Genomic DNA, 25111 nt, shown 5'->3' on the forward strand with positions numbered 1-25111 from the left:
AGGGATATGGAGAAAGGGAGGCTGGCAAAAACTTTTTGTGAGTGGAAAGGAAAAAGAGAGAGAGAGAGAAAAACCCAAAACCCTGAATGTGGCTCCTGCACCCAGCCTTGTTTCCTTTTTTGAGACAGAAAAGAGGTGGCTGGCTGCTGCATATTGGGGTGATTTGAAGAAGAAGGGGGGATAAGAAGAAGAAGAAGAAGAAGGGGGGATTAGACGTCACCGTGACATCTAATCGCCTAAGCGCTTGATTGACAGCTTTTAAAAAAACTGGTTCCAGAAAGGCAATGGAACGGGGAACAAAAAAACCCGCATCAAAATACAATGGAGAAATATCAATGGGAACAAGAACATGGGTCAAGAAAAACCAAGTCTGTTTGCTCCCTTTTGTAATGGGAACAATGGACCTGATTTGAATACGACTCGGAAACTTGATCTGATCCAGACTCACAGCGATATACGTCACTTTATATGCCCAGTGGGAATGGGGCCCTTATGTGCAATTTATGACTGTCAACTGATCTCAGTGGCCAGCACAATAATTTTAATTTTATGCTGTGACTTAAAGAGTCAAGAAGTAACAAACCTCAGAACGATACATTGAAAGTTAATCTGTTTTGCTGTAACAGTTTCTGAAGTTTGAAATTCAATCAGAACAAGACACTTTAGCCTGCAAATAACATATCTCTTTATCTGTTGAGATGGAATTGCTTCAGAGTATTTTTCAATTGAGATAGTTTATTTGTTTGGTTTTTTTAAAGAAGTCATGTGGAAAGAGTTGTAGCCTAAAGGAAGCACACAACGGAATGAGCTGTTCTATTATGCATGCTTTATCTTAATGATAATAATAAAAGTAATACTACAGCATTTGGAAATAGTAAAGTGTGTACCATTGCAATTACTTCAGGCTCCTACTTAACTTGGTATAGGAGAGAGAAATATTTTGCAGTATATTTTATCTTCCCACAATATCACACTGCAAAAAAAGTCTCCTTTATCAGAAATGTTTGGGATCAGAAGTCTTTTGAATTTTGGAATATTTGCATATACATAATGAAATATCTTGGAGATAGGACCCAAGTCTAAACATGGAAATTCATTTATATTTTATGCACCTTAAACACATAGCCTGAAGGTAATATTTTACACAATATTTTTAAAATAATTTTGTGCATGAAACAAAGTTTGTGTACACAGAACCATCAGAAAACAAAGGTGTCACCATTTTAGCCATCCAAGTGGACAATTTTGGATATTGAAGTGTTTCAGATTTTGGGATTCTGGATAAGGGGGACTCAAACTGTATCAACTTCAGGGAGACTGTTTTCAGCAGGAACACAACACAGGAGATAGGGTTAAACTCTTCTGCATTGTGATTCAGGAAGTATTCACAGTTATAGCACTTTGATAAAATTTACCATCTAAGTTACCATACTTTGAAATCTATGGAATCCTGGGATTCATAATTTCCTGAATTACTTAGAACCAAAGAGCTCTAGTACTGTAGAATTCTAAGTTCCTTACAAAATTACACATCCCAGGATTCTATAGGATAGCATGGAGTTGTGGCAATTAAAGTGGGATGAAATTGCTCTATTTCTACAGTGGGGATACACCCCTGATCTAGATATGACCATTCCACAACTGCTTTTTTGGACAGAAAAAACTAGGCACACTATTTTAACAGGCTGTTGACTCAATATTTAGCTTGACTTCTAAAGATGGCAGAAGAGGTATGACCTAAGAAACATGATGTCTCATTTATCGGAAGATTTTGTTAATTACTCACAATCTGCTTGTAGGATTGTATTATAAGGAGTCATATCTTTTCTAGCTCAGAGATTCATACTAGTGTGTGAAAAATTATATGCATTGCATGTGAGTGTGTGTGTATTTATGTGGTGGCTGTAGTCAGTGTATAGGTATAACAGATGAGAGATATCTATAGTAGTCCCTTGGTATCCAGTGGGGTTTGGTTCCATGACCTCCCATGGATACCAAAATCTGTGAATGTTCAAGTCCCGTTAAATTGAATGGCATAATAAAATGGTACTCCTTATATAAAAGGGCAAAATCAAGGTATGCATTTTGGAATTTATATATATATTGGATACAGTGTTCCCTTACCTTATGCGGGTGATCCATTCCGGACCCACCCACCATAAGACAAATTCCGCATAAGTTCAAGCCCCATTCATTAGAATGGGGTGCATCTCTGCACTGCGCACCACATTTACCATATTAGGGCTTGCCGTATGCGTGGTGTGGGTGCGCTATATGTTGATGCCATAGATGGTTGAATCTGTGGATAAAGAATCCGTGGATATGGAGGGCTGACTGTATTATCTCCATAGAAAGGAACAATGGATGCTTTCCCCCCCTTTTGGCAACCTTTTTATTACAACTATTATTCAGTGCTGCCCCCCCTTCCACCCAGTAAGATTTTAGTGGGAACTATCTGATCCTGGGATCTATTTCCAGGGGAAATCACTATTTGCAGGCTGTGTGTCATACATTATATTACTACTACTATATGATTCTGCAGCTGTACCTCTCAATCCTGCTACTACCAAAAGCCTACAGTCTGTAATTGTGCCTTTTAACCAAGCGCACATGGAAAATCATGTGGTGAAAAATTTAGGTTTTTATTCTCCACTCCCATTCTTTAGATAAGATAATGGATGTTTTATGTACATTCCAGGAACACTTAATCTGTGAATATGTTGTCTAAGGGGCAACTTTCAGCAGGACATTAACACCTTAGAGTTTATGAGTTACATTTTACATGATGCGGAGACTGTCTCTTTAAGTGTTGTTGTTGTGTGCTTTCAAGTTGTTTACAATTTATGATGACCCTAAGGTGCATCTATCACGTGGGTTTCTGAGGCTAAGAGTGTGTGACTTGATCAACTTCACCCAGTGGGTTTCCATTGCCCAGCAGGGATTCGAACTTTAGTCCAACACTCAAACCACTATGCCACACTGACTGCCTTTTTAAGAGACAGGGTTATATAAAGCAATAGCTATTCCTTTTTTTTGTTACTAGATATTATTTCCCAGCCAGTTGGTTGGGAAAAATTGGTCTGCTTTACACAGTTAGCCTGAGCAGTTACAATCCTGTCATCTGTTTGTTTTGTTTATTTTTCTGGCTGTAGCCACCATATAGGTTCCTGAGTAGATGGGACAGGATAGCATGGGCCAACCCCATGCTATCTTAGCCCATGTCCCAACATGGATCAGTCTCCAGACTGGCACAGGGAAGGGTGGGTACTTAGATGCCCCCCTGTCCCCATGCTATGGACCCGCTTATGCCATGTGTCCCTTACCTTACTCTGCTGTTACCAGCACCACATCTGACATGGAAGTGGGTAGTCTGGCTGCAACCACATGGCCAGGCCTTCAATTCCACATCAGACACTGCAACTGTTGTCTTCTCACTAGCAGCATTGCAGAGTAAGGTAAGAGATACATGGGGCTGTCTGATCTGCTGCAGTTTGCCACAGAGTTTAGTGGCCTAGCCAGGTGGTTGCAGCCAGGAAACTGCAGCAAGCAGCAAGTCATTTTGAGCTGTGTTAAGGCCCTTTTGACCCCAAATCAGACTGGATGCACTTGATCTGTGCCTGATCTGCCGGATCCTGACCCAATCCCAGCTGGGGCTTATGGCCTGCATCATTCAAACAGGATGACACAAGGCCTTAGGGAACACACCTATCTGTTTTTCCTTATGTAGCCCTGCATAACCAAAAGAACATTCTTCAAATAGAAAGAGCTTTCAGATAAAAGCAAAAAAGTACATCTGGAACGATACCTGTCAAAACAAAAAATATTCAGACCACAGACCATACCCCTCCCCTATGCTGATTCAAAACATGGTTATGTTGATATACCCTCCCTTAACCTGTACACTTGTGTTGCTCTTGTCCTTTTCCTTAAAGAGGAAAACAGCCCGCACAGTTTAAAACCACATGAAAGTTGCAACCCTCCCAGCAATTCAGCCCACATGTTCCCTCTTCCCTGAAAAACTAAAATTCATAGTCCTTGCTTTCACCTGAATTTCCACTCCAAGTAAAGAAAAGAGGTGTGTCTTTTTGTGGACCATTACAACTGTGTGCCAGACAAGTGACAGTTTTTCAGAACTGAAGAAAATTTGATTACTTACTTTCTAGAGTGAGATATTTCAAAGTGTGCAGGATAATATTTAGCACAGTTTTTGTTAGCATTATTCAATGTATTTAACTTCTTTTTTAAGGAGCGGTCTGCATGAAGAGGGAAAGTAGAGTTAGAAACAAGTAGAGCAGACAGTAGGAATAAACCTTTACCTCTAAGGAGATAACACTGTACCAAGCTTACAAGTGGAGTCTTACATATTTGGCTTATCTGGGACTAAGTTCTTTAAACACAAGATTTCCATTTCCTCAGCACAAATCAATTGGACTGGACTAGTAAAGCTGATGTAGCTGGGGGTAGGACTGTGCTGCATATCTGTACTTTGCAGATGTTGTCATGATCAATGTCTGTGTTTCATTACAGACATTGATCATGACAACATCTACTCCTCTAGTGATGTTCTATGTAGAGAGTGAGATGGCTAGTGAAATTATGCTGCAAGGTTTACTTGGGTCAGAAGTCAAACTACAAGGAAAAACATTTTAAAAAAAGAAACTAAAGCTGCCCTATACAGACAGGCCCTTTGTGGCGCACCCATGACGTGCTAGGGTTGCCTTGGGGTGGTGCATGCACACGCCCCGCAACACTAGTACATGATGAGGGCATCACAGCTGCGCAGCACCACCCACACGTCGTGCACAGCTATGACGTCGCAGCTGCGCAGGGTCCAAACAGTGCTGCGCAGCTGCAACGCCATCAGGACGTCTTTGTAGATTTGCAGCAGTACAACTGCACCGCAAAAAGGAGCTGCTTTTTAATGCTCCTTTGTTGCTGCGCAGCAGCATCGCCTCAGTTAAGTCTCTTGGGCGGGATATAGACCGCCGCTTTGCAGCGGTCTCCCGCCGGCGCCATTTGCTCCGCGAGGGAGCCGTAGCAGCCAAACCGCGCAGCTCCCGCGCGGAGCAAAAAAGAAGCTACATTTCGGAGCTTCTTTTTGCGGCGCCTTTATGATGTCACGAGGCGCCGCTGGCGCATTCGCGACGTCATAGGCGCCACGACACGTCTGGACGCTATGCGTCCAGTATGTAAACATGGCGGCCCCCATGTGGAAGGGGCGCCGCCATGTTGTACGTATTCTATACGTACTAGGGTTAGGGGGTGCGGAAGCACCGCCCCTTCCTAACCCTAGTACGTATAGAAGATGTACTATATGGCGGTTTGTATCCCGCCTAAATTAACAATTTAATAGGTATGCTGGGTCAGAACAAAGGGCTATCTAGTCCACCATTCTTCACTTTGGATATATTTGGCCTCTGGTTGGATGGAATTAGGACCATTTGATCTAATTAGGGAAAGAGAAGTCTTGCGAAAGAAGAAGTTAATGAGTGGTAGTTGTGTGTGAATAGCCAATACAGAAAAAGTATTCTGTTCTTCATGCTTCCTGTTACAATGTCTTTAATTAATTACAAATGGTAGCACAATGTGAAAGGTTATGCTGATGTTCACAATCCTAGCACTTGCTTGCAATAACGGCCACTTAGAGGAACATTCTGAAACAATGTAAAAATGGATGTTCCCTTTAACCTTAACTATATACATTATTTTTATTGTAGCTTTATCATCCTAATGTGGTACGATATTACAGAACGTTCTTAGAAAGTAAGTATAAACTTAAAGGGCTAACTTCCTCAGCTAATGTATTACCATAATAAGATTTTTAATAACAGAGCTGTAAGAAGATAATGATCTGTGCTTTTTCTCTCTTAATCAAAAAGATTGTAGCGTTCAAGGCAGGGTCCTTACTTTAGGAGACTTAGGATAATTTGATTGACTTTTATATGACAATACAGTACCCATTTGCCCAGGACTAAATATTCAGTGGATGGTTCTTCAGTTGAGGTGCCTTTATGTCAGCTTTAGTTAGGAGTAAAAAGAGAAAAGAATGGGCAATGAATGCCAGAAGCCCTAGTGTGTATGCAGGTGGGCTTATTTCAGTCTAGAAAATGTAGAGCTTTTCTTTCGCAGATAATTATATCATAGTTCCCATTGCTGGCATTGTTAGCAGATGTAGACAATTTTGCGCTTTGTCGGTAAACTGCAGATAAATAACTGCAGGGATAGAGACATCCAATACACATTCTATCTTCCTTTTGTTGGAGATCTCAGTAGATTGCAGATTCTGCTGCTGTGCCAACCAGCCCACAAATCTGAACTGATGTAGCTCTAAGACTGGAGCTCAGATCTGTTTTCTTGGATTGTTTCATTGTAAAAACTGAAGCCAGATCAGGATTCTTTGAGTTTCTTAGCTAACATGGGTCTGTTCCAGTTGATGGCCAGTCTAAGACATCATGCTGTGCCTAGGAGGTGCTGTTCTGAAAGACATCATTGTAATAATTTCATTCTGCATAGATATCACTGTGGTTACATTTTTGTCAAAAGGGCCTAAGACTGTCTTGGGAATCATTTATCAAGGTTAATTCCACGATTCTCAGAAGATATATCAGGATAATATTACCTAGCTAGCTACTGGTTGCAAAAATGGAGTATTTTGTTGCTACTGCAATTTCATTTTGTTGTGGATAGATGACAAGCTGTACATAGTCATGGAGCTCATAGAAGGGGCACCACTGGGAGAACATTTTCATTCTTTGAAGGAAAAACAGCAACACTTTACAGAAGAAAGGATATGGAATATATTCATTCAAGTAAGAATCTGTTTACCTTCATTACTTTCCTATATATAGTTTCTGATTCTGGGATAGTGAGGGTTTGAAGCTTAACAGGCATGGATACTGAGTATCTTATGGTTAACAGACAGGAAATCTGTCATTTTGTACACTGTAAAGAATTGCTTTCCCATGATACATGGATTATCATTATTAGTGGTGCCAAAGAAGCAATTAAAATTAAAAATTGCGGATCCAGAAACAATTTACTAATGGCCTTTCTAGATGCTGCAGTATGGAGAAGGCAAGGTTATGGTAGTTTATTACTGGCAGGTTACAGACGGGCCGTTTGCAGCGCATCCGCGACGTGCTAGGGTTGCCTCGGGGCAGAGCATGCACACGCCCCACAACCCGAGCACGTCACGCATGCGCCGCAATTGCGCAGCACGGTCCATACGGTGCGTGCACCCGCCACGTCACAGCTGCGCAGCTTCTAGACAGAGCTGCGCAGCTGCGACGTAGCAGCCCCGTCGCAAAAAGGAGCCGCTTTTTTGGGCTCCTTTTTCGCTGCGCAGCTGCACCACGCTATTTGTATGTTGCGGCGCAGCTGTGCAGCAAAGTGAGGCGCTGAGGAGGCGCCTCTTTTGGGCGGTCTGTAACCCACCCCTGCTTCCTCTTCCAAGAAGTTAGCAGAAGAGGAAATGGACATATTTACTGTAATCATTGCCTTCTTTCTCAGTATACATCTAGCCTTCCCCTTTTACAGAAATGCACAACAACAAAGCAGCCCACTGGAAAGAAGACAATCTTCTCTGAAACAAGCCATCTCTGTCTCTGCATGCTAGATACAGTGCTGTGGAGGCCTGTGCAAAACAAATAATGTAACTAGGACACCTTTGTACACAGCACTAATTAATTTGATGTAAAATACAGAATATCTTGTCTGATTCAGGGCTCTTGTGTCAGTTTCATCCTACTTTAGCAGTCTTTCTTTCCATGGTCTGTTTATAGTTTTCATGTTCCAAAGTTTGCTTGCAAGCCACCATAAGGCACTTTATTTTAGTGTACCATTTAGTCAGCTGATGTAGATGGTACTGTATTTGCATTAACAATTTTTCTTTAAATTGTAAAGCTCTGCTTAGCTCTTCGATATTTGCACAAAGAGAAGAGGATTGTCCATCGAGACCTCACTCCAAACAATATCATGCTGGGAGATAAGGATAAAGTAACAATCAGTAAGTTGAAATTTTGTAATGCTAGCAAGGTTTTAGTAGAAAGATTTCTCAACAGAGTGAAAACAAGCAAATTACTTCAGAATAAATTAAAACATTAAAATATTTCTAATGCATATTGACAAATAAAGCCTTTCATTTCTAATAGTACCATAATGTTATTGAGTTTCTCTGTGGAGGGAGCAGAACATTCTAACTATGAGGATTAGTCTACCCTTTATCCATTATCAGGAACAAATAAGCCTTCTGAGGGCATCCAGAAGGCAGAACAACACTCCCACAAGGCCAGTCTTTGTTTCTGTCTTTCTCTCTGAATATATGTTTCCTTTCGCTCTGTTCTGGTTATCATTTTTCTGGGACCTTTTCCCCGTCACATCATCCTTCTGACCATTTTACTCTATTCCTTCTGAAAGCCTAGCCTTCTCCTTCTCCTTGCCCCATTTCTCTCTCACTTATTTGCTTGCTTTCCCCTACTCTGGGTGACTACACGGAAGGAAACGACAGTTCCCCAGAGTAGTGAGGGAAATCCCAACTCCACTGGAGAAGCGGCGAGTGTTGAGAGGACCTCCTGCCCCACTACTGCTGAACCACAGGGTGATGGAGACGTGGAGGTGTCTGAGAGGCCCCATAGCAAGGAAGCCTTCCTTCATGCTGCAGCCCAGACAAGCTCTGCTCACCCAGCCTGGTGTGGGCCAGGACAGGAGCAGAAATTGCAGGCATCGCTGCTAGAGATGGTGGATGTGAGTAATGCTGCCCCAGGTGTGGGACCACTCTCCTACAAAATTCCTTGTTCGGTTGAGTAACCTGGTTTCTCATGAGGCAGTGGCATGACTTTCCTTCCATGTTAATGTGCCCTAAGAAGAGAAAAGGCCAGAAAAAGGCCCACATCCACATCTACACTTAGCTGGATTTTTTTAAAGTATGCTCAGCTTCCTTCCACCGGGAGTAAGAGGACATCAAAAGAGTACTCGACTTATTAGATTGCCATAGTTTTCTGGTAAATCATGATAAGAGCCAGTTCATCCCTTCACAGGATATCCAACACTTGGGAGCCCTAATCACCACGAATTCAGACACTGTGAATCTCACACTGGAAAGGATGCAGAGCATAAAGAAAGCCATCACTTCTATCAGGAGATCTGGATTGAGAGACCCGACATTGCTGGCATGCCTGCTGGGCCTAATGCTTTCTAATGTAGGTTACCTGTCTTGGGTGGGATTCCATGCCAGACCTCTCCAGTGGCTCTTGCTACCCCTGCAGACTGCCATCACTGCCAGGAGTTGACTCAAGATTAGAGTTCCTCCTCAATACCTGCAGTTCTCAAACTGGGGGATGCCAATGGCAGTGACCAGGGGGAAGCAATTCTGGGGCATGGGAACAGTGTGGAGGCCAGCCTCCACGTCTGGGGAGGCCACCGTGGGTCTATTCTAGCACAGGGAACTTGGGAGAAACACGAAGCCAAACACAGCATCAATTGGCTAGATGACAGTCAAAACTCACATAAACCATGAATGAGGCACCAGCTCTTGCCCTGTAATGAAAGAGAGAACACCTTTTTTCACCTGGGTGAAGAAACATTTTTTTGTCTATGGAAGCAGAACACCTCAAAGGCATTCTCAATGCCAAAGCAGACTGGCTCAGCAAGACCAACCTGGACCAAGTGGAGTGGAGCCTACACCCGGAAGTGTTCCAGCTGATAGTGAACCATTTCAGAAGACTAGAGATGGACCTGTTTGCATCACCAGCCAACTACAAGGTTCCCAGATTGTTGTCAAGATACTAGATAAATGGCATGGAGGGGCTGGATGCCTGATTTTTCTTTGTCCAGCAGGTCTGCTTTATGCTTTCCCTCCAATGGCACTACTCTCCAGAGCTTTCAGAAGAGCAAGAGCTGAAAACACCACACTCATTCTAATGGCGCTAGCCTGGCCAAGATATCCCTAGTACTTTGAGATAGTTTGACAGTGAACTGCTTCTCACTCCCAAAGGGACCCAACTTAATTTTCCTAGGCAAAGTGTTCCATCCAGACTCATATTGGCTCCAGCTTCATACATGTTTGTTGAGAAAATAGTATTGCAGAGCCATGGATATTCCATTAGGATTACAGAGATGATCTTGGCCTCTAGAGGGCCATCCCACAATAGAGTGTATGAGTATACCTTCTGAGTATTCAGACACACTGGCCTCCATTCCCCGGCTTCTGGAGGAAGATATGGACAGAGGGTTCAAATCCAATACCACGAAGAGGCAGATTCCTGCTTTCACTTTTGCTCTGCTTCCACAGGAAGGCACTAAAATAGCTGTTCATCCATGTGAACACCATTTTGTTTAATGTCTGACACACTCATCCCTATAAACAGTCCACAGATTTCCTTCCTGGAACCTCAACACCATCCTTAAAGCCTTCACAGTGACTCCCCCCCTTTTTTTCTTTTTCTTTTTTCTTTTGCTCAGTAGAGAGGCATCACTGAAGCATTTCACCTGAAGGATCTCTTACTGATAGTGATAACATCAGCATATAGGGTTTCAGAATTAGGAGCCTTGTCTTCAGGGAAGGAGTTGTGTGTGATCAGACCAAATGTGGTTGTCTTGAGAGTTAGATCCATCTTCATTCCAAAGGTAAACTCATTGTTCTATAAGGACCAGGAGGTCATCTTATCATATTTTTGCCCCAGGCCCCACCAAAGCCTGGAGAAGATGTGGTACACCCTGGATGTGCATCACATTATACCTCTAGGAAATAATGTCTCCTCTTCCAGTCTGAGCACATGGATTTGGGAATGCATCTGTTTCTCCTATATGTCCTTGAGAGTTCTGTTGGCTGGGCTTGTCCTGGTTCACTCTACAAGGAGCACAGTGACATGTAGAGATATGCAGGGCAGCTGCCCAGAGGCCCCTGACTATTTTTGTCAGGCATTACAAATTGGACACCCTAGCCTTTGGTAGATGGCTGGCCCCTAAGTGGATTGGTTTTCGAACATTGTTTTTTGTAAGGACAGGATTTGGTTAGGATGCCGCAACTTGTTACTTACTTGTTATGCTTATTTTCCTTCTCCCTTCCTTTCTCCTTCTTATTATCATGTAGTTTGTTTCTGTCTAGCTTCCTCATCTGTTTAAAAGAAAAGAAAAAATAACTCAAGAAGAGAAGCCAAGATGAGAGTACCTTCATAGGATGTTTGCAAAAAGATTTCTTACCTTGTTCCCAAGATTCTCAGTTTGGAGAATCAAGCTATCACACGACTGGCCTTCTGGGAGGGTTGCTCTGCCTCCTGGGTGCCCTCAAAAGATTTATTTGTTCCTGCCTATGGAGAAAGGGGCAGAACAACCACCAAAATTGTCCTTTACACAAAAAACAACTGTCTCATAGGTGAATACAAATGGCTCTTTTTTGGTGCATATTTCTGTGTATATGGAAATGTGGTACCTTTCCCAGACTTGTCAGTGTGCTATTTAAAGTATGTTTTTTAAACAATATTCATGGCTTACTTTTGTTCTCTCTCTCTCTCTCTCTCTCTCTATATATATATATATATATATATATATATATATACACACACACACACACACACACACACACACACACATGGTACACTCTTAGTCCAGATGTTTCCTCTTTCTTTTTCTATTGAACAGATACTTGCTGCATGAGAACAGCAATTTACCACAGTGTATTTTTGTTTTTTATATTTGCATGTTGTTTCTCCTCTGAAAATAACTACAGCACATTAATCAGATGAATCATTTCATAATGTATGCATATCTCTTTAAATATTATATTCCACATTATTGAATGGGTTTAGAGGTGGGAGAGGCACATTGGAGCAACTGCATTTAGACAATTATATTTTGGCTTAATAAGCTGTGAATTTTTGCTCTGACCATGTAGTCCCTTTATTCCTCCCCTCATGACATGACTAATCAAACCAGAAAGCATCTGATTAACCATAGCTGACTGTTTAATCACAGCCAAGACTTGAAACGTAGTTTGATGTTAACCCTCAATACAGTTTAATTTTTTTTAAAAAAATGTTCTGTGGTATATGTTGGCTATTTTTTAACTTCCCACGCAAGAAGTCCCATGTATTACATATATAAAGTGCCCAAAAGGAATGTTTGTATGTTACATCCAGAGCCAGAAAAGATAAGGTAGAATAAAAGTAAAATAAACGTGAGACAAAATAAAAGAAAATGTACATTTTATGTAGGGTGATGTATTTCATACCAATAAATTTGAGTTCCTTTCCCAGAAGAAATTTAAATTCCCTCCAGATGTGGCCAACCTATTGACAAATGGAACTTCTGTTTCACTGCAACAGTTTGCCAAAAAATTGACATGCGATTATTTTTGTCCCAATATGTTATATTAACTGTCACAAAAAATACCCCAATTACAAAAATAAGTAGATTGGTTCAGATAATTTTTATCCCACCTGTTTGTTCATAGAAAAAAAGCTCACTTCTATATGGCAGGTGTTGGTTAATACTGGAGGTGTATTTTAATTTGTGATGCAAATGCCTTCTAAGTCTAGCTCTGTAAATTCTGCAACAAAACATAATTCTGAGGGTGGGATCAAAATGGCCCATTCTAGTCATGAAGATTAATGCCCTAGCTAGCAAGTGGAAACAGTAATTAATTCCAGTCTTCCTAGTTTCATCATGACTCATGCAAATAGAGATGCAAAGGGGCTCTGTGCACATACCAAAATTTGGGCATCTTTTCAGCAGTCCACTGAGGCCATGTCTGACTCTACAGTGTGAGTCAGTCAACTGGATAGTTTAGAGCAGTGGTCCCCAAATTGTGCCCTTTGGACTTCAGCTCCCAAAAACCTTGGCCATGTTGGCCAATAGTCTGGGTTTCTGGGAGCTGAAGTCCAAAATCTCTTAAAGAGCACAGTTTGGGGACCACTGGTTTAGAGGAATCATCAAAACCAGTGCTACTCAAAGTGGTTGTCCATGGGCTGGTCCTAGTCCATTGTGAGTTTCCAAGAAAGAAAGAAACAGTTGTTGTTAATGGGCAAAAAAATAGGGTACCAATTCCTGCACAGTGGAAAAGAGACCTTGCTGGTTCCTCACATCACATGTCTTAAGAAGCATTGCTCTAAACTATCCAGCTGATTGTACTGACAGGTGCTCAAAGGGCAGGGCAGGAATGTAATCGGCATCAGTTTATGATCCTTACTTACACTTCTGAGACCTTTCATTAATGCATTAATTGATTTACAAATACAAATGTTAACTTCCTTTGGCATAATATTATAAAATGATTTTTGATTGGTATTTCATTATGATGTTTTCTTTAGAGATACTATACTCCATATCCACTGATTTTGCATCCACGGATTTCACCATCCACAGTTTAAAAATACCCCCCCCCCCCCGGCCCAAAAATAAATTTCCAAAAGCAAACCTTGGTTTTGCCATTTTATATAAGGAACACCATATTACTATGCCATTGTACATAATGGGACTTGAGCATCCATGGATTTGGGTATCCACTGGGTACCAAGGGCCCACTGTATAAACCAGGGCAGGCTGAGATTTCTCAGCCATGTGGATTTCTCAGCCATTTTATGCAATTCCTGCTGTTCACAGCTTGGAGAGGGAGACATGTAGAATTGGCTCTCCCATCTCCTTGAGGTCTCTTGAGGTTTTTTTTTAAAGTGAGTATATAGGGGTAGCATGTAGAGGCAAGACCCTCCACATTTTTGATGTGGGAAACGTTTGGCCCCCAGACATTGGAAAGTTTCCCACTCCTTGTAGATGATATTAGGGTCAAAATTCTCCCTTTTGTACATACAGAAAAGATTGTTCACACCAACTAATGCCATTACTACTTTGATACTTGCTTCTTAAATGGCATGGCTACCCAAAACAGATGTTAGCTTGTGGCTGAGTGTATTCGCTGTTTGACAATCAGTTGTCAAATATGAGGTAGATGTGATGTAGTTACAGGGGATCTATGCCAAAATGTAGCTCAGTTGCTGATATCTATCTACTCACCAGTGGTCCAGTTCAGATGTAACAACAGCCAAGGGCATTAAGGAAACTCACTTGCACTTTGCAAACTGGATGCTTTACAAACTTGAGTGCCTTATGCAAGTAAAAGAGTCGAAATACATCCCACTGGATTAGCCAAGTGGAGCAGTTGAACAGCATGCACTGTCATGCTGACTCTTGCAAAATAAGCCAACATATCTAAGAATGTGAAAGCATGGCTAGTGTATTTTAATACTTGACATGTCTTTCTTAGATAAACATGACAAACAACTGGGCCTACTCATTCAATTTGAATTGAAAATGAAAATAAAACCTATGGTGTTTTCATAGTACACTTAATTGAGCAGAAAGAAGTTGAGTGAAGCAGTCTTCATTGCTACTGCAAGTTAGAAACTTAATAATTCTTCATTCAATTAGTTTGTTGTTTGGAATAGTGCCATGTAGCTTTGGAAGACGGGCATACGATTCAGTTTAGTGGGCTGTAATAATGATGTCTTAGATGAAGAACAAATAAGCACTGTGGGGGTGGGGGAAGCATTAGCTTTGTTTCCTTTGGGGTAAAAGAGACTTCTTAATGTTTCCCTTTCTCATTTAGGTTTCATGAATAATTAAATAGTATCATTATGAGTTTCTGAGCATGTGTTTAAGTAACTACAGACTTGCAACAAAACACTTTGAAAGACAAGGCTGTAGCACATTAATGGCTAAATAAACATAAACTGGAATTGAACTTTTTTGGGAATGCTTTTGTTTTGTCTTATATATCATTAGACGATGTAGAGAGACATTAAAGCCAGTAGGCTGGATTAGACATAATTAAGTATATTTTAAGGTTACCATGCTGTGTAATTTTCATTTGAGATGTCAATAAACATTCAAATCTCTTCCATGATCACTGTGAAACTGAGAGCTATTCATCAGTACTTTAACCACTGTACTCTTTCATTTGCATACACAGTCAGTTGTCAGCAGGCGGGCAGATCATCATAATCATGAGTTGTAGACCTTTTTCTTTCTCTTTGTTGTAACAGTCAGGTGGGGCTGTGCAGGTACTATATCAGTGTCTGGGAAATGTAATGTGCTGAATGAGTGTCAAAGAAATAAAGCTGAATCAAAATATGTCAGAGGATCTATAAAGGGATGGTTCTCAGATCTAGGAATTTGGTGACCAACTTGTCTTGGATGGAGCTGGACTTCTCCTGAGGGAGCAGTACATAGCTTGAGTGTTCTTGGACCCATCTTTATCACTCAATGTCCAGGTGGACTCTGTGGCATGGACTGCTTGCTTCTAGTTTGGAGTGGTCCTCCACTTATTATTATTATTATGCTTTATTTATATAGCACTGTAGATTTGCACTTGTTGGACATAACTTAGCCACAGTACTCCATGCACTGGCAGGTACTGGATTAGACTGCTGTCATTAGTGTATATGGGAACATCTTTCAAGATGACTTGGAAGTAGGGATCTGACAAAAGCTCTTTGCTGTTCATTAAACATACAGCATTTTGTTTTCTTGATGCATGGCTCAAGTATTTATGCGTTCTGAAATTTGGCATCTCCTTGATTGTGAGAATTTGCAGATAATTCATTTGCAAAAGAGGTAACAGAGGGGACACTTCAGTGAGAAATTCATTGTGCAGAACATTTATTTTTTTACTTAAGAAATAAAAATAACAATGCATCAGCCGTTGATTTTATTTGAGTCATCACAGTCAAAACAATTTCAGTTACTCCCCTCGGATGGAGGGGGGAAGGGAGAGAGAGGAAATCAATTCTAATGATAAACATAGGACATCCTTCTTTGTTAGACAGTGTGAAAAGGAAAGAGAGATGAGTGTTTTATGGTGCTTTCTAGTCTCCACTAAAAGTTACATTATAGCATCAGATGAAGCCATGCTTCATACATCTCCTCCATCTATCCTGAGGAGAATATGTTTGGCTGCCATGTAGTCCAGATCTCCTCACCATGTATGACAGCCAGGTCAGACTGTCTGATCTCTATATTCTCCACCTGTCAACATGGAGGATCCTGCCCTAGATGCTTTACCAGTTGCAGTGAGGGAAATTATCTAAACTGCTCATCAACCTTGTACTTATAAGATCCAACGACTACAAGTGGAAGAAGTTGTTGATTTCCTGCTTCCATGGTCAATTGCTTTGGCTGAAGCTATTGTCACACATGTTGGACTTTCTACTTTCTTTGTTGAATTGAGGCCTCTCTTTGTCCTTGATTCATTGTTACTTGGCTGCCATTTCACCACATTTCCTGTTTGTTGGTAAGTCTTCTTGTTTTACACATCCTTTGGTTAAAAATCTGTTGAAAGGATACAAGCACCTTCATCTCCAGTGTCAGGCCCAATGCCCAAGTGGGCTTTGAACTTGTTGTTTGGTCAGCTCTATGGGAGGCCCTTTGAGCTGATGACAACATGTGATCGATGGCTACTGCCATGGAAGACTTTCTCATTGCCATTGTAACTGCGAGGAATGCTGGTAAACTTTGTGCCTTGCAGGTGGATCAGCCTTATCTTTGGTTTCATCCGGATAGAGTTGTGTTTAGACCTGACATCACTTTCTTACTTAAGGTGTTGTCATCATTCTATCTCATCCAAGTCATTGTGTTTCCCTCATTGTTTCAGAACCCCACTTCAGACTGCGAGAGGCATTGGCACTGCCTCAATGTATGGAGGACATTAGCCTTCTATGTGAACAGGACTGCAGCCTTCCATACCTCTCCTAGATTGTTTGTTTGCTACTTGGTTTCGAGCATCCTGGCATTTCATTTCTCGAAATGGCTGGCATTGACCATTATTATTATTATTATTATTATTATTAACATTTATTTATAGAATGCTTTAAAGCTTGTACAGCACTTTACATAGCAAGGATAAAATAAAATAAGAAAAAAAGAAAAGAATAAAAACCTGCCAACCGGCGTACAATCTAAAACAACAACACCATTACATGATTAAAATATCTCTACAATAATGCTAGCTAGTATACAATAAAAACAAAATAAGCAGCAGATTAACAACCAGTAATTTGGAATGTCTCTCTAAACAACAGTGTCTGCTTGTCTTATGAACTGGCTTGAAAGTTCTTTCTGACTCAGGTTCAAGCCCACTCCACCAAGGTGGTGGCTGCCTCCTGGACTTTTCTATTTGGTGTTTCTATCAAGGATGTTTGCTGTGCAACTACCTGGTCCCAGCCTATGACTTTTATTTCACATTACAGAGTGGATTCAAGGTCTCAAGCTGATACTATGTTTGAGAAAGCTGTACTTCATTCATTCCTTACTCAAATGTACTGACTGAATGTTTATCTCTGTACTGTATTGCTGAATATTTTTGAATCCTGCCTTATTGTGTTACTGTTGAATGCTAACTCTTTACTATATTGCCTTCCAATCCAGTCTAATTTCAGTACCGTGTTTTACTTTTTGGGGTATTCTTTCTTCTTTGAAACTGTGTTAATTCTTAGTGTTTTTGTGGGGTTTTGAATGAATGAATGAATGAAGGTTTATTTATATACCGCCGTTCCAATGATCACGGCGGTTAACAATAATAACAAAAACAATAACAATACATTATATAACATAGGAACCCCCCAAGATAAAACCATACAACATCATAAAAGCCATCATTCATTCCTAACTTAAAACCAATAAAACATCAATAAAACCCCCTAGCTAAAACACGATCAGACATCATTACAGGAGCAGATAACAATTCAAGACATGGTAGGGAAGGCTTGCCGAAACAAATGGGTCTTCAAATTCTTCTTAAAGGACTCAAGGGAGAGGGCTGAGCGGAGCTCGATAGGGAGAGAGTTCCAGGACTGCAGGGCAGCGACCGAAAAAGCCCTCTGCGACGTTATTACAAATCTCGTCACAGGAACTCGCAGAAGTTGTCTCCCTCCTGACCTGAGAGTGCGGGGCGGATTATATGGGGAGAGCGGTCCTCCAAGTACTCTGGGCCCAAGCCATTTAGGGCTTTATAGGTCGCAACCAACACCTTGTATTGCGCCCGGAAGCGAATAGGCAGCCAATGCAGATCTTTCAAGATAGGTGTTATGTGGCTGACCCTGGAAGAACCAGTGACCAGCCTGGCTGCCATATTCTGAACCAACTGAAGCTTTCGGGTTTGGTACAAGGGTTGCCCCATGTAGAGCGCATTACAGAAATCAAGTCGAGAGGTTACCAGCGCGTGTACCACTGTTTCAAGGCTCCCCCAGTCCAGGTAGGGTCGCAGCTGACGTATCAGCCGAAGCTGGTAGCAGGTGCCCCTAACTGTCGCATCCACCTGAGGAGTCAAGTGAAGCGACGAGTCAAGAAGCACCCCCAAGCTGCGAACTGTGTCCTTCACGGGGAGCGTGACCCCGTTCAGGACAGGTGGACAAACCTCCTTCCCGGGACCAGGGGAACCGATCACTAGTACTTCCGTTTTCCCTGGATTCAGGCTGAGTCTGTTTTCCCTCATCCAGCCCATTACCGACTCCAGACAGGCGTTGAGCGGAGAGATGCCATCCCTAGTCACTGCAGCAGTCGGAGACACAGAGAAAACTATTTGGGTGTCATCAGCGTACTGATAACACCGCGCCCCGTGTCTCCGAATGATCTCTCCCAGCGGCTTCATGTAAATGTTAAATAGCATAGGGGACAAGATCGCTCCCTGAGGGACCCCAGATGTAAGGGCCCTCTTGTCAGAGCAACAGTCCCCCAGCTCCACCATCTGGAATCGACCCGAGAGGTAGGAACGGAACCACTGCAAAGCAGTGCCCCCGATACCCAACTCCCCCAGGCGCTCCAGAAGGATACTATGGTCGATGGTATCGAAGGCCGCTGAGATGTCCAAGAGCACTAACAGGGACACGCTACCCCTGTCCATGCCCAGACGGAGATCATCGACTAAGGTGACCATGGCAGTCTCAACCCCATAGCCCGCCTGGAAGCCGGTTTGAAATGGGTCTAGATAATCCGTATCCTCCAAGACCCTCTGAAGCTGGAAAGCAACCGCCCTCTCGATCACCTTCCCTAGAAATAGCAGCAGTGACACAGGCCGATAATTGTTCCGAATTAGGGGGTCTAGGGAGGGCTTTTTTAACAAAGGTTTAACAATGGCCGTTTTAAGATTAGATGGAAAACAGCCCTCCCTGAAAGATGAATTGATAATTCGGCGCAACATTTCTGTTATCGCCGTTCCCCCTTGAACTGCCAGCCAAGAAGGGCAGGGATCGAGAGAGCAGGTCGTCCTCCTAACGCTGCTGAGGATCCTGTCCACATCCTCGGTACTAACAGACTCAAACTGATCCAGTATAACTGAGTCCACGGAAGCTCTGGACGCCTCTACTCCTGATTCTGAACCAATAACAGCGTCAAGATCAGCCCTTAGCCGAGAGATTTTATCTGCGAAGAAGTTGTTAAACTCGTCACAGCAGGCTTTGAGGCTATGAGGCCATGTTCTAGGAAAGTTTATTCCTGATGTTTTGTCAGCTGCTGTGGTTGGTATCTACAGAGAATTTTCCAATAACTACAGTTACAGATATGCAACATGTCCTTCCCCATTTTAATTGTGTTAGTCTCAGTCAAGTCAATTTGAATTACTCCTTTGGGGAGAGGAGGAGGGAATTACATTGTAAAGATAAACACAGACTCTTGTTCCCTGTTGGACATTGTGGATGGAGTTTTATGGTTCATACCAATAATTGCAAGAGGAGTTAAGGAGAGGAAAACACCTGATTGTTTTATAGTTCATATTCTTTAAGAGTTTGTCAGAAATATTTGCTTCTCTGTGAAGGGTGACCAAATTTAAATATCTCACTCTCCAGAAAGGAAAAAGAAGAGTAGTAAAATTTCCCTTCCCCACTTCAGGGATAGATAAAGAGAGAAATTTGCATCACTATTCAAAAGCTACAGATAGTGTGAAATGCAGCACTAAGATTCTTGACTGGAGTACCATATAGAAACCATGTTAACACTGCTTGCCAGTTTACTACCACTCAGAATGCAAGGTACTAGCGATGACATTCAAAGCTCTTAATAGCTTGAGATCTGGATACTTGATGGAACAGCTTTCCCTATATATTCCTGCCCAATAATGGATATCTGCTGGAAGGGCCCTCCTCTGTGTCATAGTAGTGGGAGTAATACAACATGGGCCTTCTTTGCCCTGGTACTCCATTTGTAGAATGGCCTCCCCTTTCAGGTCCAATTGGCACTGACATTGGTTTAAAACACTGTTTTGTATTAAATCATTTGAGGCACTGGAGACTGAAAGTGAGTGACACAGTTTGTCCTACTGTATCTGCTTAATAAACTCATTTATGAACAAGGCTTTTGTCTTGTCTCCCTCCCTTCTTTGCCAGTGAGAACAAGAATTCTATAATTTTCTTTATTATCTCAATGGGGAAACCTGTAGCCAGGTTTGCAACAGCTTCAGGAAATTAAAGTCCAGTTTGAAGTGTACTTAAATTCCTAATACGATCTGGAGCAAATAACCATTGTTTTCTGAGTTGGACAACATTTTCCCAAAGCAGTAAAATGTACCTATTCCTCACATCTGGGCTGTGAGTGGAACATTTTGTTCCATATCGAAAGCTGCCACATACTTATGCTGCTGCTACCTTTAATTTTATGAGGTTTAAAATTGTACTATTAAATTGTTTTTAATACGGATTGTGTATCATTTTCATTATTTTATTTTTTGTGTTTTTTATTTATGATAAGCTACTTTAGGGATTTGTGAAACAGCCAAGTTATTATGTAAACAACAAATAAATTAATAAATGCACACTTCTGTTTGTCCCTGACCTTATGGAGCACCAATTTGAACTATTATTCCATGACAAGTTGAGGAACATTTCTGTAACTAAATAACTGTGGCACATCAATAACTTCTTTCTAGTGAAGTCTGCAGTTGTTCAGATTAAATAGTATTGTGATACTGTGTGGAATAGTTTTCCTTCTCAAATTCAACGTGCACCAATACTTTTGTAGACACTGGTTAAAATAGATCAGTTTTCACTCCATGATGTATTTTGTGGAAAATGTAAGTATTTTAATTGTATGTATTGTACAAAATTATACATGATCTTATTGTGAAGTATTTTGAAATCTTCTGATTCAAGGATTTTGCATATGGTCACAAATACATTAAGAAAAAGTCCTCTGGTTTTATTTTTGATTTTTTTTGGGAAACTTTAGTAATTAATGTTGACAAAAAGTTAGCAGGAAGCATCTGCAAAATTAAAGCAATCACCGAGAAAATGGAATCTGGATATATGTGTTAATCCTGAATTACAGTCAGCCCTTCTTATACACTGATTTTTTTACACGGATTCAAGCATACATGGTTTGAAAATGTTCAAAAAAAGTATAAATTTCAAATATCAAACCTTGATTTTCCATTTTTTATAAGGGAGACCATTTTGCTATGTCATTATATTTAATGGGACTTGAGCATACACTGATTTTGTTATACACGGGGGATCTTGGAACCAAACTCCAGCGTATAACAAGGGTCCACTGTAGTTTGAAAATCTTAACTGCAATATTTTTATTCCATGTAATACATTTTAAGGATCTTATTATATCTTTTAAAATTTTAATGTTAGTGTAGGGAATTCTGTTCATACTGGTTTTATAGATCTCACTTTTCAGTAATGTGCATATCATTGGCAGGCATTTCTCTGGGGCACACTTTTCATGAATAGGTATGTTTCTGAGTGCTAAATTTTAATACCATGTGCTCCTACTGGTTATTGATGCAAAGCAGAACTCCATTTTTTGCCTTGACATTTCAGAGGCATCAAATGCTTATAGTCATATGTAAAATACAGAGCATGTAACAATGTGATCTTACATTTTTGTTGCTTAACTGAACAATTGACACTGATGCATGAAACAAATGATAAAGAAAAGAACTACACTATGCATTACTCAGAGTGTCTGCAAATTGTACATCCACTGCATGTATGCAGGCACTGCATGTATGTGTCATTGGACTGGTACAACAAATGCTAACACTAAAAGCTTATTCACATGTTCAGAAGAGTAATATATGTGCAGATTTGAAAAACTGGCCATACGTTGGAAAGCTCACACATAAACAGGAAGTCCTATGAGCCTTGTAGAAGAAGGTACATTACCTGGAAAAGTAGTTAAAATGGATATTGGATGTACTAAAGCAGAAAGCCACTGCATGGTGCTCTTGCATTATATTTAGGGATCTGTCTTGTGGCTAATTCAGCCTCTTTCATTAAAGGAATGGAATAGGGAACAGGAATAGCTATTGAAAAATATTAGCATAAAATGAAATAGAAAGAGGGCAAGGCAGTGGAGTTATTCCAGCTTTCCCCACTGAATCTGAACTGGTTTTATTGCACTATTAGAATTTCTAGAACAGATCTCACTCCCGCAAAAGTAACATGAAGACAAAAAACAATGTATGCAAGCTTTCTGAGTAGCAGAGATATGTTCTAACCAGAACCTGGAAGCATTGCTTTAACAAAGTAATTAGTTACCATTCTAATCTCTACTCCAATAATTTCATTTCTCATTATTCAGAACTAACTAAAATATATACAGTTGTGGTTACTGGGTTTTTTTTAAACCACTGCTACAAGCCACTGATCTTTAGTACAATACACATCCAAGCCTTGAGACCACATACCCCCTTAAATTAGAAAAACCTTAAAAAACTGCAAGGATTGGTGGTGGTTATACTGCAAATACAAAAGTTACTTCTCAGGAAGAGTGGAATCAACCCTCATTATTTGCAAGTATTATGGCATTTATTTATGATTTAGTTATTGTAAAAGGAAATTAATTAGGTAATGTGTTTGTAACTACTTACTTCCAAAGTCTGGTTGAAACCATTTAAAATGTTAAATCTATCTACTGTAAACCAGGGACTAGCTAAAAAGGCTTTTTTACAGTTAGGTTATTATTCCCTGGATTATCATTATGTAGGATTATGAGAAAAAGTTAGGATACTCCTTTAGTGTTTCCAGCTGTGAATGTTCAAAGCCACAGATGTTTGAGAGTCATTGAATGAGTGTCATTTCTTAGTCTCTCTTAAATTCTTTAGAGGATCTTTATTATCTTTACCCCTGTTCAGGGAAACCTTTGTTGTTGTTGTTAACTGCCCCCAAGTCAATCTTGACTCATGGTGACCCTATGGATGAGACATCTCCAAGACTCCCTATCTTCCACTGATTTGCTTGGGTCCTGTAAATTCATGCCTGTAAGCCTCTTAATAGAGTCCATCCATCTTTTTCCATCCCTCCACCTTTCCTAGTATTATAGTCTTTTCCAGTGAGTCATTCCTTCTCATGATATGACCAAAGTATGACAACTTCAACTTCCAGGGAGATTTATGGCTTCCAGGGAGATTTCAGGATTGATTTGTTTTTGGACCCATTTTTTCCGATTTGTTCAGAACAAATCTAGGACCTATTTGTTCTGATTTGTGCATTTGTTCAGGATTGATCTGTTCTAGGACCCATTTGACCCAGTGAGGCCTTACCCAGCTTGAATTCCAGAAGGGAATTGCTCACTCTTTTTGCTAAAGATTCGGGAAAGTCAGAATTCTTGGTCATATGGAGGGTCACCAGGCAAACAGTAACTTCTCCTCCTCCTCTTCAGGCTGGTCACTTTCTATATGATAAAAGTGATGATAAAGTGGGCAGGCCTAGGACTCTCCTCTTCATGTGATGATTCAAACTTCACAATTAGTATCTGAAAAGAATAAAGTACTAGAGAGAACTAGAACAAGGCTTTTGTCCTCTATCTGATGTGATGAAAGCATGTTTGTTGATAACTGTGCATGTATATTAATATAAGAACTTGTTCAGCAACCTGTGCAACATAGTCCTGAATGCTCTGTACCACTTGAAAGAGCACTTACAGGCATTATTTGTTTGTCATTTTCCATGTCAAGATGCTTGTGCATAGGGAGAGCTTGCTCTTTAAGGGAAAGAGGACTTACTTTTCGCACATAAGCAAACATTGTCAAGGGATCCTTTACTTGGCGTTCCATGAGGGGACTATAGGGTTGCCGGGCTGAAAACTGGAGATGACTTCTGTACCTTTAACAGTTTTGTAGAAAAGAGAATTTCAGTAGATCTTCCTTGTCATGCAACCATATAACAACCAACACCTGCTCACATTCTCGCTTTTACACAACTGATAGAGGTATAGGAGCTGTCTCTAGTTTTCATTCTGGCAACTCTAATCATATCACATATTTCTGAATGTTTAAACTGGTGATAATGATGTCTATAAACTTGAGCTGAGAGATACTGTTTGTATAGAAGGTGGTACCATAGATCCTTTTTCACAAGAGCATCCAAGTCAAAGATCCAGGCTCCCTATATGAGCTGGCCTGAGTTTTAAGTTATTTAGAGGAGGGTGGCTTCTTGGTTTAACCACCATCTTAGTCTTATTTGGTAGGTACATGGAAGAGACCTTTTTCTGTTAACCAGCTGTTGCAGAAGGCTCTTTTAATAGGAGTGGTTTTTAAAATGCTTCAAAAATGTTTTAAAGTAGTATTTCTAAATTAGATTGCTTAATTAAGTTTTAGCTTTTGTACTTCAAATTGTTTAAGCTGAATTTTGTTTTGACCTGTGTTGTAAACTGCCTTGGGAGAGGGGTAGGATATAAAATTAAACTAAAATAAATAATACAAGTTTTGATGCAGCTTTTCTGAGCTAAACAAAATGTAACATAATTAATGTAATCAGAGGCTAAAGGGAATGTAGGCAAATATTTATGCAGAAGTTATTATGTAGACATATACTAAATTAATAGACAGAAACTATGGAAATATATGTGAGAAAAGTGATTTTTTCAGGGAACCAACATTATTTTTGTTATTACTGTTTTATATTAATTTTAAATTATTTATTGTTTACTTTCAGTGGGTTTTTTTTGGCTTTTCACACTTCTTTTTCCTTTCTTAAAAATGTGTTTAATTGATGATGGCATTTTAACATGTTTGATAAATATTACTCCAAGTAGCTTATGGTATTATTGTTGAATATTACATGAGGGACTAACGGGACAGGAGACATAAAATGACTTAATCACAACTCAGAATGACAATATTATTAGA

General features: G+C 40.5%; 1 protein-coding gene across 1 annotated transcript in view; it reads left to right on the forward strand.

Annotated features, from left to right (window-relative positions):
- NEK10 (NIMA related kinase 10) overlaps positions 1-25111 on the forward strand; it is a 105848-nt gene that overhangs the window by 34892 nt on the left and 45845 nt on the right. The window contains exons 20-22 of the mRNA XM_089531322.1: positions 5718-5763; positions 6688-6809; positions 7903-8005. Of these exons, the coding sequence (XP_089387448.1) occupies positions 5718-5763; positions 6688-6809; positions 7903-8005 (271 nt within the window). The remainder of the gene's footprint in view (positions 1-5717; positions 5764-6687; positions 6810-7902; positions 8006-25111) is intronic.

This window comes from Sceloporus occidentalis, unplaced genomic scaffold (assembly GCF_023333645.1).
Source record: "Sceloporus occidentalis isolate IW3139 unplaced genomic scaffold, rSceOcc1.0.p SCAF_7, whole genome shotgun sequence".
Taxonomy (NCBI): domain Eukaryota; kingdom Metazoa; phylum Chordata; class Lepidosauria; order Squamata; family Phrynosomatidae; genus Sceloporus; species Sceloporus occidentalis.